Here is a 20,000-nt window from a genome sequence, read left to right as displayed (position 1 = left end):
CCCATTGCGCTGGGAAAAATTCTAAAAAAACAGTGCTTCAAAACTGGCAAAAAAAGCACTCAAACGTTGCTCGAATTTTCAAAATAGTGTTCAAAAGTCGTTCAAAGTTTTAAAACATTCCCTTGGAGAATTCATCAGTATGACTATTTTTTTACCAAACGAGCCTACCGTTGGTTACATAATAATGTTCCGCGCACCGGTGGCTCAGGCTAGTTGATCGTCGGGCTACAATGCGGGAGGTCGCGAGTTCGATTCCGGCCGGACCAAAACTCAGGGTCTTAAACCAACTGAGGAGAAACTGCTGCCTTTGTAGTTACATCCGCAAATGGTTAGACTTTCAAGTCTTCTCGGATAAGGACTGTAAACCGTAGCCCCAGTCTCACAACCCTTTTTGTTCAAAAAACTCCGTGGGACGTTAAAGATCCTCGGGGAAGACTCCCATATACAATGGGGAGGGATTCTAATTAACCCCCTAAAGGAGACCAATCTGGGCGTGGCCCAGACTTCTTTTGACCCCTAAAATAAATATACACATTTATATTTCTTCGGGCGCAACCCTAAGGGAGACCTTCATGGCTAAATATGATGGCGTTTTGCCCAGAACACCTTAAGTGAGACCAATATCCGAAATTTACACCCCTAAGCGAGACGACGAGCATCCCTCCCCTTTTTATATGGGAGTCCCCCCCCCCCAATCCCTTTCCCGGGGATAAAGATGCCACACACTGATCGAAAAGAGCAGGACACGGAGTTCCAGTGTTATTGGCGGGCTTCTATTGAGGACCACAAGTTCATTAGTCTATGAGAATCACGTGCTACCCCGGACTCCCGTGTAAAACGTTGACAGTGGTTTTTTTTAGCAAAAAATACCTTGGTAATATGTGTTTTGAAGACTGCATTGCAAAGCAGTTTGTGAAGTAAAATCTAGAATAGACCATTGCCTGTGGGTCCAAATTAATTGCTGCTAGTTTTGATGACTTTGCGCGTCTTGCCCGGCAGATAAGAAGCGAAAATTTGCGGTAAGAATCGTCAGACATGTTTGCTTTCGGTGGAGAGATCAATATCGTAGACTAAAAACATTTGAGTTTAGGTGCACTTTAAGTTTAATATATTTTTGATTTCCAGTAAATTTCAAGGAAATTCTACAAAAAGAAATGAACATGCTAGTGGAGGAGTTTTTTCAGCGCATGCGCAAAATAAAAGAGGCCCTAGGAGAGAAGCACAGGAGGCAAATAATACAATTTTGGAAACTGAGAAGAAAGACATCTTTCGAAGCACGTTGGCTGAGAATCTCTCAAGTAACTCCAATACACTCCAAAGAAGTGACGGTTACTGAACTAACTTGAAAGAGAGCCTATAAGTGGCCGTCGCCGTAGTGGATCTTTAATTCCCTAATATAAACTTGGGCGCTTTGCAACCATTTCGCGTTGTTCGGTGTGTAAACTCATGATAGCTATTATCCAGGAAATAGCCAAAAAAATTGGTCATTTCATGTCCTTATTAGGAAGAAATACTTCTCGTCGAAGTCGTTGGGCAAGGGTTACTGTTAGCATTAATTCTGCGTAGTTCTTTAGTGCACGGTTCTTATGTTCAATAGCTCCGTCCAAACTATTCATACAGCTTGGTAACCTACCTGGGCTGGTTACCAGGAACGTACGCCTTTTCACGGTAAAATTTCAAATATAATGGAAAGATAAAGCATCGCATTTACGTGAAACGGAAAACGGAAAACGCGAAACGGTGTGGTGCTGCTTGTCATAAGCCACATTAAAATTAATTCTACCTCGTCTCTCTCTTATGAAAAGTTACTTGACACCTGCTGCTAACACGCAAGAAATAAACTCATATCAAACGAATTTCTTCAATTTTTGGCAAAACGCAAATTTTAGTCCGACGTTTGCCGTTTATCGTAAACGTGATGTTCAATCTCTCTAAGATCTCTGTAGCCATACGGAAGACCTTAGACAGCAATGACCAGAACCAGGTTGCTGACCAGCGGTTTTCGTTAAAGCATTGGTTTGCTGGGGGGTGGTCAGTCTCGCGGGCTCAGAAAACCTGGTTGTGGTCATTGTTATTTTAGAATTTTCTACCCATACAGATCTCAAATAGACCTCTTTACAATTGTTACCTGGCCTTTAAATGAAAGTGAGGCTGGTGTTGACCTTGTTATGATACAGACCTCCCTCCTTTTCTTATGTTAATGATGTTGTTGCAGAATTTACAGAAGAAAAGCAGTGAGGTTTCTATCAAAACAAGGTCAACATAGGCCTCACTTTCATTTAAACGCCAGGTAACTGAACACACAACTGTCAAATGGACTATTGGTAAGGGCTATATAATCGTTGTTTTTGATTTTTTATGCATTTGTGTTTAAACCAAGTTTACTGCATTATGCTAGAATACAGGAAATAGTATGAAAAATGAAAAATAGGGTTAGACACTCGCCCCAGCTACATCATCAGCGAATGATTGGACAACAATGTTTGCTTCATTTTCAAAATGGCGTTGTTTACCTTGAAAAGGTCCATTTTGTAATCTTTATCAACTGATGAAAACTTCACCTCCACGCCCAAGGTAAAAGAGAGCTCTAGCATCAAAGACAACGCTAACGAAAACATCAGTTGAAAGCACTCATTTGGGTGTATGTGACTATTTTGGGAGCACTTTATCTTGTTCGCGTTGTACAATGTTGGAGAGGAAACTTTTTCGGCGTTTCGTCGCAGTAAGACTGACTGTTGAATGCTTACGCAATCGTCAACCCAAAAAAAATGCATTTTCTTTGTTCTTGTGCGAAGCACACGAAAGAAATGTACCAAACTTCATACCGCACGTTCAGCACAAGTTTTTACTAATTAAGTTTCACAAGGCGTTAAAACTTCCCGGAAAGCGCAAAACAGGCTAACGTACAAGGCATGCCATGTAGTCCGATCAAAAAAGCCGGCGTGAAGATTTCGGGATGATCACACGAAAAGATCCGTTATTTATCGATTATAGAAGAAGACGCATGATTTTTGATACGAATGTAGTTCTTAGGCGAATGCAAATCTATTCATATACAGTAGAAGTAGAAGTAGAGTACAGTACAGTACAGTAGAAGATAGTACAAACAAGATTGTTATACTTCCCAACTCAATTACGTTTTCCGATTGGAGGAGAACGTGTCACATGTCATGGGTCAAAACTCGCTAACTTCCCAGGAAAACAACGACTTGAACTTTCGACTCGCACGTAATCAGGAGGTACACCTTTGAAACAGCAGCAAATTCCGTGTAAGAATCCGTGTATTGTTGTCTTTTGAGTTGGGAGGTATAACAAAACACTTAATGACTGGTCCCAAGGGAAACAGTTAACAGTTTATACACAAAAATATTGGTAACCACATCTGCTCGTACAATAATAGATACTAGTCGTGTTCAACAAGTCCGGAGAACTTTCACATTTCTACTCGTATTTATTAATTCTAAATTGTACTCAACATCGTACGAGTTCGTTAACAAAACAGGTCGTTTTTAGGAAATTAATCTCGACAGCATTGTTCATTCCAAGGGCAGGCCCTAGTTTTTTAAGGTAGATATATAGTTGCCTTGTCTAAGGTTACACACGTACAGTATCAACATATACATGTTATTAGAAATTCTTTCCTTCTAATAAGAGTTTCTTTTGATTCAACCACGTTGGTTATTTGAAAGCAATTAAGAATGAAAGTAGAGCAGTTTTCAAAATGACTGTCGAAAATAATTACGCGATTGCAATTTCTACGCTAAGTGATTGGTTAAAGAATTAATTCCGCGCCAGTTTATCAACAAATGAAAAGGAAAACCAAAACCACGTTTTGCACGCGCGATTTTTCTCGCGCTTTGAGCAACGTACCTGGAATTGCTTGGGTTTTGGATTGTTTCATTGTACTGTTTGCATCTGCTATGGTTGGTTGAAGTAATTACTTTGGTATTTGTTTTACGACATTCAATTTAAAACCGCTCTATTAACTGATTTTTATTCTGTAGTAAAGTTCTCGCAAAGGAAAGGTAAAATTGTCGCAGTACATCCAGGAAACGTTTTCGCTCCATCCACACAAATTCGTTGTCGTTTGAAAATGCTCGTTTTTCGATGCGTTAATAGGAAGTTAAATAAAGCAAGGACAAATAGGCAGCGTCCGGCAACGAAAACGTCACTCCAAAATATAACATAGCGCTATCGAAAGTATTTCGAGATTATTCCGTCTTGTTCACCTTGTACAATACGGGCGAACTATCCTGTAACTGGATGGATACGAACGGTTTTAAAGGAACATAGAAAATTAATGGTTTAATCAATTTTGTTTTGTGGAGTACGGTAAAGAAATGCACGGAAATTCGTGCTTCACGTGCAGCACGATTACTTTTGCTTTTTTAGCCAGCAACCTTCTTGCTTTGTGTCTTTGGCGTTTTCGTAGCCGTAGTCGTTGTTTAAACTTCCCTACGGCAAATTCGTGCTTAGTGTAACGATCTCTAAATACATCTGAGGATTGAACAAGTGTGCTTTTGGGACGCACGGGGTTTCGTGTTCTTTGAATCATTATTTTGCAAACTTTTAAATAGCTTACGTGCATCACATATTCGTGAACGGGTGGACCCCACTGGAACAAGTTACATGGAACGGGAACAATCACAAAAAGATCAGTGACGGGGGATTGCATTAAAAATATCGGATTCATTTAATTCCCCAAAGGAGCCATATTCAGACTTGGATCTACTTTTTTAAATACATAATAAACACAATTTAGATAGCGAGAATTTACAGCTGCATTGCTTTCTATTATTTTAAGGAATTAAGCATAAACAAATAATCCAAGCATTATTATAAATCTTTGGTTCATTTAGCTATAAAAGATACCTATAATAGTAAAAAATATGGGACTAACATCCGTCCATAGTGGGTTACGCCGGTGACACACGGTTCAACATTTGTTGATCAACAAATGTTGAACAGTGTTTCATGCCATGTTCATTGTTGAAACAGGCCATTCAACACGTAGAGTCGGATCTCATTATGGATTAAATTTCTTGCGGAAAACGTGTTGCATAAGATTAAAAAAGAAATGCAATGTGCGTGGAATGTACACCGTTTTTAAGAAATGCCTTGGGAAGCTAGAATGTTTTTATCCGCAGGATTCGATGTCAAAGTTTAGCTATGTCATTCATTGGTGGTTTTCACGTGACGTCATCGCCGCCATATTGGTGGACGAAAGCAAAAGATCTCTTATTAGCTCCCTTTGTTCGTCCACCAGCAATTGTGCATTACGTCATCGCCAAGAGATGAAAATCAACTATTTGGGAGTTTTCAAAACGAAGACGGCGACGTCCACGACAACGTCACCTCAAAATATAACTTTGCACAATCCTAAGTCTTTCGCGATTATTCTATCTCGCTCACGCCCTACAATGTGAGCTAAGAATTCTAAAGATAGGCCATTTTTCCGAGGTCATGTCTGTTTCCTCTTCAAATCGAGTCTAAGAGCGAAGTTCTTCTTATGAAAATTGGTTTTTATTCATATGTAGAGCGGTTTTAAATTGAGTGTCGAAAGTAATCAGTGAATTGCTTTGGTTTTGCATTACTTCACTCAATGATTGGTTCAAAGTTCTCGCGCCACTTTTTCAACCAATCAGAAGTGAAACCAAACCAATCGAAGATCGCGCGTGCACATTTTCCCGCGCTTTGTGTCGGCTACCTGTAATTACTTCGAGTTTTGATTGGTTTACTGGATTGTCTCCGTCCTTCTGATTGGCCAAAGTAATTACTTTGGTTTTGGTTTTACGACACTCTATTTTTATGCCAATATGGCTGCTGCTCACGTGAATGAAAACGCTCCATACTCACTCACATCATCAATAGTTACAGTTACCTAGCATTTACAATTTTTTGATATTTACGTCTTAGAAAATAAAAGACATTTGGATAAAGTGTAAGCCATCTTAAACCGATATTGAAAAATGCTTCACTCTATTTACAAGCAGCTACTTTGGTGAAAAAAACGACTCAATAGTAGTCCGTTGTTTTTTCTTCGGCGGCTCAGCCGAAAAACTCGAAGCTCCCGCTGAACTTCGTTCGAATCGTTGCAGCTCGACCGCAAAATGGTAGTCCGAATGCTCGGGCATATGCCAGGGAGAAAATTCCAAACTGCACTTTTCGCATTTCACAAGTTCTGCGTTGCTATGCTCCGCTTCGTTGTCATAGCTGTCACGAGGTCCATCCGATGCGTTGCTACGTTCGGCTTGTGTATTCAAGCGCAAACCGCTGGCCGAATCTTTGACAGGCGATGAAGCCGGTGAACCAAAGCAGGCTTCTTCTTCATTCAGTTCAACTTGATTCTTGTTTTTAAGAAAAGACTTGAATTTTGCGCTGTATGCAATCCGGCAAGCTTTCCAAAACGGAGCTGTCAAGTTTACAGTTTTGGTATGGGTTGTGGCATTTCCTTCGCACACTCTTTGTATCCGTTTCGCGGTTGGAAAAAATGCTTCAATCCCTTTCTTGTTTACGGGATCATTGTTCCTAACTTTACAGTTTGAAGCAGTCTTAACATCTCTCGTACTGTCTTCCGTTTCGTTGTTAATTCCGGGAAACTGAATCCCACGGTTTTCGTATCCTACTTGGAGACCAGATGAAGGCACGTTTTCAACACTTTCTCCGGCACTCAGCAAAGAACAAACCACCTCATCGTTTGGTGCGTTTGCAGCAACTTCTGTGCAGGTTTTCTTGTTTAAAAAGGACCTTATAGAGGGCGTGCTATTTTGAGATATTTCTTCAAATTTGCTAGCTGAAATGTTTATGACAACGATTTCCGGATACCTGAAAATTTCAGAAAGCCTAATAAACTATTTTCGATGAAATAGCGGTTTTCATTTGAGCCTTCAAGGCAAATACCTTGTTGCTTTGGTTTCGCATTCCCATGCTTTCTGAGTGGCTGATATGTATTTTAACAACACGCGTCGTTTTCCCGCACTTCGCGCAGGCCGTAGGTTCTTCCATCATATTCTCATTGGTTTACATCTCTAAGTTTGTTCTGATTAGCCACAGCGATTTCTTTGGCTTTACGGCATATTTGATTTTATTACAACATTCTTTTTAGAGTGGGTCATACACAGCAGATCGAGGCTATCTATTAACTTGGAATCTGAGGGACATTAGCGACACAAGACTCAGTCATGGTTGCAAGAACACGAGACACCGTTATACTTTTGACAGTGTTGGCTCTGTTTTTATGATACTTGCATGATTGACTTAATTGGCTCAACTTTGAAGAGGCTTTGATAGCCGTCAGGGGGGGTTGAGCCAAAAAACGAGCAACGCTCATAGACGACACCTAATTTATCTCACACAAACTGTTCTTACCAAGTTGAGATTCCCTTTGAATAAAAAGTTCTCCGCTTTACTCACCAAATGTTGGTTTTCTTATCCTTGGTTGAATTAAATGGAACCAGAAGATTGTACAAATCCTTGGCGATTTGTACTGCACTTGAATCTTTCAGGTGACAAGATCGAGTAAAGGATGTGTTGCTCTCCGTCTTGAAACCGACACCCAACAATTTCGCCTCTCCGTTATTCTGAAAGCCAAAACAAAATTCTTGTCGTGAAGACTTTGACACGAGGAATTTTCATGAGACAATTGTTTATTTGCTCGTGCGAATATGAAGACGTTACAAATCTTATGTCCAATAGAATTTAAAGACAAGAGGCCGACCGAAGCCGAAGCCTTTTTCTTTAGCTATTACCGTACCTCACGGCAGGGCTGGGCGCTACTCCGATTCCGTCGCCTGCACAACTTGTTCCCAGGGATACCGGTACTGATTTTACCCACAGCGAATGGATGAAACGCTGAGTGAACATTGGAGCGCACGAGCTGGGATTCGAACTCGGAGCGCTAAAATGCAGTCCGCGAGAGATATCCTCTACACTACGCACAACGATAGTAGGCCCGAGCCCCTCTCGTTACGACCAAGATGGCGGCGTGTGCGAGAGGCGCCATCTTTATAACACAGAAATGGGGTTTTCAACTGAGGTGATATGGGGCGTTTTCCATTTACCAAGAAACTTCGGAAATTCCGGTTGGGATGTAAATGGAACACACGTTTTTGGTTCGTTCCACTGGAAGATTTCCGGAATAAATGGAACTTCTGAAAAAGTGGTCCTGTTTTCCCGTTGGAATCTTTCCGATGGAAATGTGTGTTCCATTTACAACTTTTGAAAGGTCTTACCACTTCCTGGCTATTCACGGCCACATTTTTAAATTTTGGCGCGTAAAATCGCAATCACTGGGCGGCGAACGGACCTGAGTTAAATGGAATTTCCACCGAAATTTCCGGAAATTTTTTGTAAATGGTAAACAATCATGGTATAAGAAATTCGAAAGCTGAGGTTTCGATCGTTAGCCCTTCCTCAGCGCCATCTATGTTATCCTGTCTGTCTACTCACTACTACTATGTCGTTTCTATCCCGCGGATAAATATGTTTTTGGCAAATATTTGCTGTACCCGTGCAGAGCTACATATATTTGTGACATTAAAATAGCCACAGAAGCGTTGCTCGTGTTGAGGGAGCTTTTGCCATAACCGGAAATGAGGATGAAGGGAAGAAGCCCTTAATTATTAATCTTTTGGTCCACATTTTTGACAGTCGAATGAAGTGGCCCTTAATCTTACCAATTCTGATTCCTTTGCGAGACGCTCATGAAGTTCACTAGCCAGCTGTTCAAGCCAATATTTCACCTGCAAACATAATAGAGAGATTAGTGAGTCTTACGGCGCGTTCGATTGACCCTATTCCGGAAAAAGAATACTTGGAGTGATGACTTAAAACGGTTTGTCTGGCGTTTTGAGGCAACAAGGATAATAAACATATGTTTAAAATAGCATTTATCAGGTGTTTGACAATTTTATTGTGACTTTCGGTAAGAACGAAGGATTTCTAACTTCGATTCCATGCATTCCTATTCCGGAATACGGTCAATCGAAGGCACCCTTAGCTTCACGTTTGCGGCAAACGGCAACGCCAGATTAACATTTGCGTTTTCCCAAAAAGAGCAAAAGCTGTCAACTTATCAGTTGTCAGAGTCAGAAGTCAACGAGTCAGAAGAAGAGAATTTTTCTCCTTATGACAAGAAGCCTGTATGACGCTAACGTTCCCCGTTTGCCATACACGTCACGCTAAAGCCTGGTTCACACGTAGAACGCAAATGCAAATGCAAACGATACGAAGTTCACACGTCCAGTGCAAACGCAAGGGAAGTAAGACAAGCAGGCGTAGTTCAATTCCTCTTTCATAGATGGTTGACGACAATGAACCAGTGGTTTCTTTTTGCCTTGCGTTTGCGATTCACCGGTTCACACGTGTGAAATGCAAACGCAAGAATATGAAAACAATTCCATTTCTTGCGTCTGCGCTTGCGTTTGCATTTGCGTTGAGGTGGCTCGCACGTGCAGGGTGTGACGGTTCGCGATCCCCTGGGTCTCGCGAAATAGCGAGAAGAAAATAAGAGAAAACTAAGGGTAAAGCAACGTATTTCACACCCCTTCCCACAAACCCGCAACACAGCATAAATTTTTAGTAAACGCGTACGACTTTATTTAAGGATAAAAGTTAACTATAAGTAAAACAGTTACGACAGTTACTATCTCTAAATTAACTAATCTTACTTAGATTTACTTAATGCTAATATATACTTAAACGACAATACGAAATGAACTAAATACTTTACTACAATATTTACAGACAATAAGTTCAGTTCTCCGTCAGCCTTCGTGCCTTCTCAAGGTTCTTGTAAGTCCAACCGGCTAATCCTGCAACCATCCACTTCCACTTTCAGCAAACCAACGAACGTAGACACGTCTTCTGTCAGTCCACAAGACTCTCACTTTCGTCGCCGAACTTTTTCTCCAAAAACTTCCTCTATAAATATACTTGCCACCGCCGACAAAGGAGTTTTGTCTGGGAATTTCGCGGTCGGCTCCCACCAATGACTCTTGGCAGTGTTTCTCTTTTCCACTTTCTTTAAACTTTCACCTTTCCACTTTGACTTCTCTCCGGCTTTCCTTCTCCTAGCAGTCTTCTCGTCAACTGACCTTTTTCCACCCGCCTTTACAACACGCTACTTACATTTATATCTTTACATAACAATGCACACCACATCAACACTTATTGAAAAACCTATTGTTAAAACACGACCCTAACGAACCAAAAGTTACAAAAGCATCTCCACAATGGAGACTTAAAAGAACAAATAGACTAACAAACTATTCTCTAATGTACTAATTGCGGTAAACTACGATACGAAATTAACACTAAGTAATTAACACGAGCGGAATAAACTATGAACTAACGAAACAAAGCACTAAAGAAAAAGGAATTTTGTGACACAGGGGCGGATCTAGGGGGAGGGTGCAGGGGGTGCGCACCCCCCCCTCCTCCCGAGATGATTTGCGGCTTTCTAACAGAACTGGGATTCTGCAAAAAAAACCCGTCACCAGTCAGCTACGCCATTCCTTAGTGGTGCACCCCTCCTAAGAAAAATGCTGGTTCCGCCCCCGACGTGTATTTTCTTGCGTTTGCGTCGTACGTGAGAGCCGGTAGGCTTAAATCTCTCTAAATCTTGAAAACGGCAGATACTATTAATGTTTACTGCCCACGCCCCAACCAAAAATTCAGCAGTGAGAATACCCGCCTCTAACCAACGTTGCATGGATTGGAATCCCGTTATAGCGAGTCAAACAAAGGAGACGAACACTAGAGCGGAGATCCCACAAATCTGATTATTATTCATTCAAAATATTTCCCCGTTTCTGATTGGTTAGAACCACACGCATAATTCACCATAACCAGCTGCTGTTCACCAAATTTGGAAAGAAACTTCGTCATATTGAATCAATGACGTCAAAAGTGGAGCCCGCTGCAGATTAGGGAGCTTACGAAACGAGGACTACGACGGCTACGAGGACTTCATTTAAAAATACAAGTTCGCGTTATTCATATCACTAAGAAACTATTTCATGTCGTTTGGCGTTAAAAATGTGCAGTAACTGTCGAGGAATTAAACTGGTATGAATGGGTTGGAAGCGTAGAGAGAGAGAACTAAAAATTCATCGTCATGTGCTAACGTCCTCCACAGTACCTTGAATTTCATCATTTCACGTCGTCATTTAGGAGATGACGGCAAAGAAATGTACTAAAATGTAAAACGCACGTGCAGAGCGTGCAGAGCCATTGCTTTTGCACACTAAACCTATTGTTTTGTAGCGTCGTCGTTGCCGTCGGAGTCGTCGTTTCGTAAGCTCCCTATTATTGAACCGATGACGTCAAAATGACGTCAAAAGTGCAGCCCGCTGCAAATTATTGAACCGTTGACCGAGAAAAGCTGGGGACGAGATTGTGTTATTTTTGTTGAGCACAAAAATGGCTGCGAGTAGGTTTAGAAGTTTGAGCGAAGAAAATATTTTGAATGAATCATCTCCTACAGCTCAGTGGGAGAGCATCCGAACTAGTAATCAGAAAGGTCGTAAGACCACCCTAAAACAACATAGAAATGAAAATAAAAAACTAAAGATTTGACTTACCAGTTGTCTGGATAGACCACTTGTGTCACTCGTATCGGCGAAATCTCAACCGCAACGCTCCGCAAATTCAACAGACTAAGGCTCAGGCTCCGATACAAAGTCTATTAATCACATATTGCCCTTTCTTTAGCTGTGGACCGGAATCCTTCGAAAAAGATTGATAATAAGTAAGTCTATTTGCATTTTCTTTCTTTAATATTTCCCTCCGCCATTTTGTTGAAATGTTCGGATCATTCTCCCGCGGGTTTGTGAACTCGCCCCAGTCTTCACGATTTCTCTGTCCTGAACAAAATGGCGGAAGAACTTTTTTTTTTAAAACGTATTTTTATTCCACACACACACAACAAACAGATGACGGAAGAACTTAGTTTTTATAATTATCTGCTTTGCGGAGCTGAGATCTCACCTGCAAGAGTGGTCTATCCAGACAACCGGTATAAACAAATTTTCAGTTGTTCTTTATTTTTAATTCTGTGTTTTTTGGGGTGGTCCGTAGAGGGGGTCCGTAGAGATAGTCCGTGGACCGGTCCGTAAGGCAGTCCATGGACCCGGTCCGTGGGGGGGTCCATGGACCGGGGGTCAGTGTTTTCGAGTCACCCGTCCCATGCCCCCTTTTGTACCAAACACCAGTGGTGTGAAAGTTCCCATCTCTACATCCATCACTCTCTGGTTGTAGTTCTGGTTGTATTTCTTGCTCTTTGAAGATCGTAGCTGTGTGCTTGCCCTGGTTGGGCCGGGAGTTAACATGCGTTACACGTACATCAAAGAATGCCATTACTCCTGGTGTCCAAAAACCTCCTGCCTTCATATCCATCCTCGCTTCTCGACTTATATCAGTGGACTGAAGGTTGAATACTTCATTGTTTTTGTGGTTGCAGGAGTGGCTCTGTCTCCACATTTCTGCACACTTTACTGATGTATGAAGTCGCAAGATCTCAGATAGTATCATGTCTCTGAGCTACAAAACCTTCATTAACATAATTATTCAAGTTACCCTGTCTCCAGAGAGCTTATCTCCGCTCTATCACCACACTATGTTCTTTGGTCTTAAATGTTGCTGAGGGTTTTTGTAAAATTACCGAAGGAAGCACCATAAAATAATGCTTTGAAGGTGACCGAATTCTTATCTGAATTGGAGTTAAATTGTATCAACCAAAATGTCAGCTCCTCGATGAAATGTTTACCCGCTCCGCCCGATAGTAGATTAAACATATTTCTTCGGAAATGAACAACCTCGTTATAGATATTATTTATTTCCTCGCAAAATCTTTGGTGGCTGATATTTCCCCACATCTTGGCCTTGATTTCCGACGGGCACACATCGAATTGCGGTAGATTGGGAAAGATTTTAGATGTTTTTATACCACAGTCCAAGTGTGCGCTCACTGTTGTTGATCTGAGCGCTTCTTTGACAAAGGAGTTACTTGCGATTGGTCTCTTGGGAACGGAATTAGACTTTGATGTCACGTCTTCCATATGCAAATATGCTTCTGCTTCTAAATCATGACTGTTATTATTTAGTAAACTTTCTGATCTATCCATTCTATTCCCTGTGCTTTCAAGTCTAAAATGTCGTTGCGTACGACCTCCCCTTTCCTGTCTTGCATCTTCTCGAGCCTCTGAGCTTGGTCGCGAAGATTCAGACTTGACAAACCGAGCTCATAATATCCCATCGTTTCCAGCACATCTTTTATCACAGCCATGTAGCCTTTTTTACTTCCCTAGTCGAGCCGCGGTGGGTTGCTTGACTTAGCCAAATCCAGAGCTTTCTCTTTGCATTCCAATAAATCATCGTTCATTTAATCTGTCCATTGAATCTTGCTATTTGCTTGCGCCGAGTTCTTCGGACATGTATCAGACGGATAGCATCCAGGCGCTGATATTTGCGCCTTGCGGCAGCGACGACGTTCTTTGAGTTCTTCCATTCGGCAGTCCTCAAGCTTGACCACATCAGCCTTGACCGCCGTCCTCCACTTAGTTTTGTTCCTGGCAAGGGTTTCAAAGTCCGATATGCCGCATTTGGCCAGTGAGTTCTTCAGTTGATCCTTAAAATGCTTCTTGGAAGCGCCGAGTGGGCTTGTGCCATCAGACAGGTTGCCGTACAACAGAGCACGTGATATAATTTTATATGATACATGTATGACAAAATTTGTTAACCCAAGCTCAGCTGGAGATTTTGCTTGCTCGGCTGGAGAGCTGGAGATTGAGTCTGAAAGCTGGAGTCTCCAGTCGAAAGCTGGAGACTTGGCATATATGCATTTGCTTCGAATTTTTATTTTTCGTCCCCAGGCCCCCAATTTTGGTGAAAATGGTGAAAAGGTTAAATTTTTGAGAAAAATGAAACATTTTGACACGGTTATCAGTTACTTTCTTCAAATGTACGCACGGATTTAGGTCATCCAGGTATTATTCTATCTAGAAATGTAAAAATATATCCGAAAACTGAAAAAAAATCCATGTAAATCAGGCTTCGAAAAATATCATATCCGATAATACTCAGCGCGGTCATTACCTTTGAGCGGCTACCTCATTCAAGACATCCGCTATTCCAGATGTACTGGTGGATTCGGAAAGACTGGGACTTACTGAACATGGTGCGAAATTCGTAATCTTTCGGGCGAAAAATTACATGTAAAATCGGCGGTGCTTTTCAGATGTCTGCTATTCTACGATACCTTCAGGCCTTTTCTGTGCTTGAGATTACGCTTGCCTTGGTTTTTCTCGTGGAAGCCGTGCCAACCGACGAGAAAGACGAGGGAAATGCTGGAAATAGTAATGGCGGGAATAATACGCACACAGAGTATTATACCTCTTTTCAGGCCTATATCAACAAGTAAGTAGTAGTAGTAGTTGTAGCAGTAGTAGTAATGGTAGGACTTTGTTATCGGAATGTCCATCGTCAAAATTTACAAGAAACATGTGCCTAGTTTCATGTATTTCTGTTTTTGCTTCGGTAGTAAACTTCTTTACGAAATGTACAAATCAGCTGAAGAAGAAGCCAATGAAATCAAATGAATGAGGACGACCTGCCTAAAGTAGGCTCCGTTCTAAAGATTCTGATTGGAAAAGTATGCCAGAAATGCAATGTTCCTAGTGTGATAGCAAATTCTAGACTTACAAGTACAAGTGTTCAAAACAAAGATCTGGAGATTACATCAAGCACTAGCAAAAGCCAAAAGCCAAGGAGGCAATGGGTTAAAAAAGCTTTTTTCCCAGTGGACTTATGGTAAATATTCAAGCTGGAAATTTAAGATTTATTATAATGAACTCGACTGTGTAAGACTTCAAAATGAAAACAGTGAATTGAAGGGGCAGAAAAGAAAGCTTGAAGATGATCTTAAAGAGGAAAGGTGCAAGAAAGCCAAAATTGAGGAGAAGTTACAGGAAGCAAAGGCTCACAATAAGGAAATTACTGGTAAATTCAAACAGAAATTTAAAAGACTGGTTCAGAAATTAATGAAACTGCAGAAGGAACAGAAAGCAAGAGGCCCTGCCAAAAAGAAAACATTTTCAGACTATAACAAAAGGCATCAATCTAGAGTTCGAAAACAAATAGTCACAGATTGTGAAACTTCACTGTCATTTCTTGGGCTTCATAGTTTTGTGGCCACTAAAATTGAAATATTTAATGAGAACACTCTTGAATATGAGACCCTTACCTTGGTTGAGGAGGAGAACATTGAAACCTCATCTCAAACTGAAGAACTGACTGATGAGGACATTGATGAAATAAATTTACTACTCTACACCAAAGAGAGATTTAATGTTTCAAATGAAGCATACCATGAACTTACCATGATATGCAAGGATCTGCCTAGATCTTGGAAAATTCAAGACAGGATCAGGGAAATTAATAGGAAATGGAACTTATATCCAACACCTGGTGACACAAATGGAGTCCAGCAGAGTATCAAGGAGAGGTTGGAAATCAGATTACAGAATTTAATTAAAAACACTCCCTCAAATGCAGCTTTCAAACTTGATCATAAAATTAGAGTAAAACTATCTGGAGATGGCATTAACATTGGCAAAAGATTATATGTTATCAATATAACCTTTACTATGCTGGATGAAGGAGGAAAAGCAATGTCTGCTGATGGGAATCATTTAATTGCTGTAATTAAAGAGTCAGAAAACTATGACAAACTGGAACAATCCCTGGCAGATATAAGGAAAGACGTGGGTTCTCTACGGGAAATATCAGTGGGAAGACTGCATTTTGAAAGTGTGTGGTTCTTAGGGGGGGGGGGGGGGGGAATGGAAATTCCTTGGTTGTGTTTTTGGCCTTGGTGCAACAACTGCAATCCACCCTTGCATTTGGGGCAAATGTCCACGAAATGATAAGTATGGCAAGAGAAAAGAATGGTCTCTCATTGATATTTCAAAAGGTGCACGTACTGTTCGAGAAATTAAACAAATGTCAAGGGGTAGGGCAAGGGCTGATCAAGGCTACAATGTCAAGAAAGTTCCCATTTTTCTATCTATTCCTCTCGACCATGTCATAATAGACTCACTACACCTGTTTCTAAGGATTTCTGACAATCTTATTAATCTGCTTATCTTAGAATTACGACGCCTAGATGCTATTGATAAAAAGAAAACATTTAATGGTGGATTTGAGAGATCAAAGTACAAGTACATGGCTGGCTGGGAGTCTTATTTTACCGATACATTGGAAATTGCATTCAAGTGGTTTGTCGGTAAGGATTCAAAAAAACTCAAATGGCGAGATTTAACTGGCCCAGAAAAGTTGAAATTTTTTAGGAACATTGATTTTACCCAAGTACTACCCAATCAAAGCAAATCTGTTGAAATTTCAAAGTTGTGGACTCAATTTATGGCCATAACTGACATGCTGAGTTCACCAAATCTTAGCAATAGTATTGAACAATTTCAACAGAAATCTAAGGCATTCATAGATCACTTTTTGACACTCTATCACACCAAGCATGTGACTCCATACATGCACGCTCTTTTATGGCATGTGCCCGAGTTGTTAAAAATGTATGGCCAAATTTGCTCCTTCACTCAGCAAGGCCTTGAAAAGTTGAATGATAAAACAACAAAAGATTACTTTAGGTCAACCAACCAAAGAGGTCTTGATGCATTAACACAAATTGCACAGAAAAGAAACCGGATGGAGTATCTAGAGGACCTTGGATGCCAAAGAAAAAAAAGAAATTTTAACTGCAGTAATTGTGCTGCACAGGGCCACAACAATTTGACTTGAATGTCAGAATGTAAGACATGTGGATTCAACCATATTGTGCCCCATCCCATGTGATTAAAGCAAATGGAAAGTGGGTTAAACAATATGAAAATGTTCAAATGCCTACTGTAGGACCATGCATGCAAGGTAGGGATTCTTAAATTGTGTAAAGAATAGTTTGAGTAATTTCAAAAAAACTTGTGAACCAATTTTCATATTTCATATTACCGGTAGATGTTTGTCTACTTGAATATTCAAATTAATGTCATTCCTGTTTTGTGAAGTAAAGACATTTTCATGTTGATTATATGCTTCATCATTTTTGATAGGGTTCCCATATACAATGATACTTTTCACCCAGCAGCAATTTGTTACTGAACTACATGTAGTCAATGTTACTTCCATGAATCAGTGGTATATTGTACTTCGACGCCATCTCCACGGACATATGTAAATACAAGTTCAAGGTCATTCTGAATGTGACTTTCAAAACGTTTCTCCCCAATGTAAACAAATTCCTTAACTGGATTCTTTTCATGAAGCCAAAATCGTACTGTTCCTGCAACTACATAACAGAAATCTCCATTGATGTTCAGTATCCTCTCATACCATTTATTTCCCAAAAGATCACAAAGCTGGTTATTGTCATTTAGGCAATGAACATTAATTCCTCTTGACTTCTTGACCACTCCAATGTCAGCTAAATATGCCTGGTAAATGTCCATATCAACGCATGCCTCTATTCGCACTTCAGGAGATTCCCTTTTGCTTGAAAATAGGCCAAATTTTATTTTTCTAGCAAGACCACAGAACATGGCACCTGCCCTGTCTTCCAAAGATTGATTGCTCGGGAGAAATCGTGGCTTGTAATGGCCAAGAGCAAGTTTCTCATCACTCTGTAGTTGATCAGCATCTCTCCACTCATCATGTTCGTTTGAATATCCAATGAAGTGTATTTTTATTTTGTTGCTATTTTTATCTCTCTCAATGATCTACAAAACAAATGAGGACGCTTAAAAACACAATCAACTTCAGAGCAAGAGCTTTCCATATACAATTTGAAGCACATGCAGTAATTCGTATCCATCGCGTTCGTAAAATTGGTTTAAAATTTCGTGCTTACCTCGATTTTTTTTTTCATCACACTTGTTATTTTTACGATGAGTCTTTTCCAATTTCACACGGACCCCCTCTTCGAACGTCTTAAAAAACCCTTTCTCTGGACGAGAGCGTTTGCCTTCAGCCGCCATCTTGAAACTTTCTGTGAGCTAGCGCCCAGGCCGTTCGAGATCAACTGCGCATGGGCAATAAATTATTTTGGCAACGCGCATGCCTGGAGCTAATGTCCCCTTTATGGGGCCATGCTTTTCGAGTTTTAAACTTTACAATAACGTGACATAGCCCCTTTAAATTATTTGATCTAATTCTAGCCATTATTCTAGCCAAATGAATTTCTTCAAGAGATGGAAGAAGCTCGTTTGATATTAGCTCATTTGTTGCCTTTAAGCTCCAGACGATCAAGGAGAAAGATAAATTACTAAGAAAATTTTTGTACTTTAATGAGAAGCGGCAGGAGGCCATTCCCCGTTTGTAATTTCACGTAAAAACATGTTGTTAAATTTCCATGGTCGTGAATTTTTACGCACCTGTGCGTACGTAAACTTTAATTGCCTTTACTTGCGTAATTAAAACGATGCATAAAATTTCGCGCGTGAACGTAAAAGTTGAACCTCATACATCGTCTCTGTTTTATTTAAGTACGTAAAGCCAATTAAAGTTTACGTACGCATAGGCGCGTAAAAATTCCACCTTAAGCGAGGCTTAACTTTTGCGTTCACGCGCAAAATGCGCGAAATTTTATGCGAAGTCTCTGTTTTATTTAAGTACGTAAAGCCAATTAAAGTTTACGTACGTGCTCGTGCATAAATATTCTCGACAGTGGAAATCCGCCTTTCGTCGAGTAGAGCCTGATTGGCTGCAAAAACTGAAGGTTCTTATCAAGTAGATGGCATATATTTGAAACACAAAACGGATGTTTAGGAGGGTAACTCCGTATTGAAATTTGCTCAGCATTCAGCATTGAAACTGAGCTCTGCATGATGTGTCTACACAGCTGTTTGACACACAAGATTCCACTCACTTGACAGTTCTGCATACAGAAATCGGATATTTGTTCAGAGCAGGGACAACAAAGTAATTCGATTTCCAAATGATCGTATTTGACGGCAAAAGAATCGGTTTTCGGTATAGGACGTTTTCAGCCAATCTCTAGAGACACCAATATCAATAGAGAAATGTACGACTTCTGGTGGACGAACAAAAGAAGCGAAAGAGAGATCTTTTGTTTTCGTCCACCAGCATGTGGGCGATGACGTCACGTAAGGACCTCCTATTCGAAGCAAAACTAACGAAGTTTATTCTTTTAGGAACAATTTTTTTTCGTGGTATCCCTCAGTTGAACGATTCGAGTAAAGTAATGATTGAGTCTCAGTTTCAACTGTTTGACGCGTGAATTCGTCACCAGCATTCACCCCGCCCACTCTTCGGCCTACGCAGCGTTTGAAAGCCTCTTTGACAGAAAAGAAACAACTCTGCGTCAAACTTTCATCGCAAAACTGATACATCACTAAGGTAAGGTATAAATAAGTGAACTTGATAAAAGCACGTATTTCATAAGGCCTTTTATTTACTTATATGAGCTGAGGATAAGTGCTTATTATACAAAAAAAAAAGCTCTTAAAGATCTTCTGTATGCAAAAAATTTCTCTGTGTGGATTTTTTTGGGTAGAATACTTTACCGGTGACCAGATTTATCGATTGCTTTGGAATTTGAGATCGCATTCCGAACACTCGCTCGTGCATCACTCGATATGTAAAGAGATAAGCCTTTGACTAACTGAGTTTAAGTGCAGTTGTAAAAATTGCTGCCGACATTTTTGCAAGTTCAATTCATGAAGCATGCACGAAGGCCATAAAGTGAACTTCGAAAAAACAAGTAGCTGTCACGTTAAGTCGTTAATTGCCCGCGAAAACTTGGTTGGTGAGCTATTGATTACATTTTATGTCTTTCAATAAAGGAAAGAAACATGCATTTTGAATTAGCCAATCAAAAAGCGGATACCTTCTAAGAAATATAATCATTTTTAACGTAACATATTGTTTCTCATCCTTATAAGCTGCAACCAACTTCCCTCCCAAAGTTTAGAGAT

General features: G+C 40.4%; 2 protein-coding genes and 1 long non-coding RNA gene across 3 annotated transcripts in view; 2 read left to right on the top strand and 1 right to left on the bottom strand.

The window, feature by feature from the left end:
• The window catches only part of LOC138048885 (uncharacterized), a 4,200-nt gene extending 2,912 nt beyond the window's left edge, over positions 1 to 1,288 (top strand). Inside the window, exon 3 of the long non-coding RNA XR_011132237.1 lies at positions 1,126 to 1,288. This is a non-coding gene — a long non-coding RNA (uncharacterized lncRNA). The remainder of the gene's footprint in view (positions 1 to 1,125) is intronic.
• Positions 1,289 to 5,993: 4,705 nt separating this feature from the next.
• LOC138048529 (DNA polymerase eta-like) lies at positions 5,994 to 12,329 on the bottom strand. The gene is made up of 4 exons (XM_068894710.1): positions 12,180 to 12,329; positions 8,676 to 8,741; positions 7,414 to 7,580; positions 5,994 to 6,825 (listed from the first exon to the last, which is right to left on the bottom strand). The coding sequence occupies exons 1-4, from the start codon at positions 12,327 to 12,329 to the stop codon at positions 5,994 to 5,996; spliced, it is 1,215 nt and encodes a 404-aa protein (XP_068750811.1).
• Positions 12,330 to 19,955: 7,626 nt separating this feature from the next.
• LOC138050109 (phosphatidylinositol phosphatase PTPRQ-like) overlaps positions 19,956 to 20,000 on the top strand; it is an 18,603-nt gene continuing 18,558 nt past the window's right edge. Inside the window, exon 1 of the mRNA XM_068896579.1 lies at positions 19,956 to 20,000. This exon is cut by the window's right edge and continues 14 nt beyond it. The gene's annotated coding sequence lies outside the window, so the exon portion shown is untranslated.

Source organism: Montipora capricornis, chromosome 5, assembly GCF_036669925.1.
Source record: "Montipora capricornis isolate CH-2021 chromosome 5, ASM3666992v2, whole genome shotgun sequence".
Taxonomy (NCBI): domain Eukaryota; kingdom Metazoa; phylum Cnidaria; class Anthozoa; order Scleractinia; family Acroporidae; genus Montipora; species Montipora capricornis.
The sequence above is the reverse complement of the archived record's forward strand: the minus strand, read 5'-3'. Positions and strand labels throughout refer to the sequence as shown.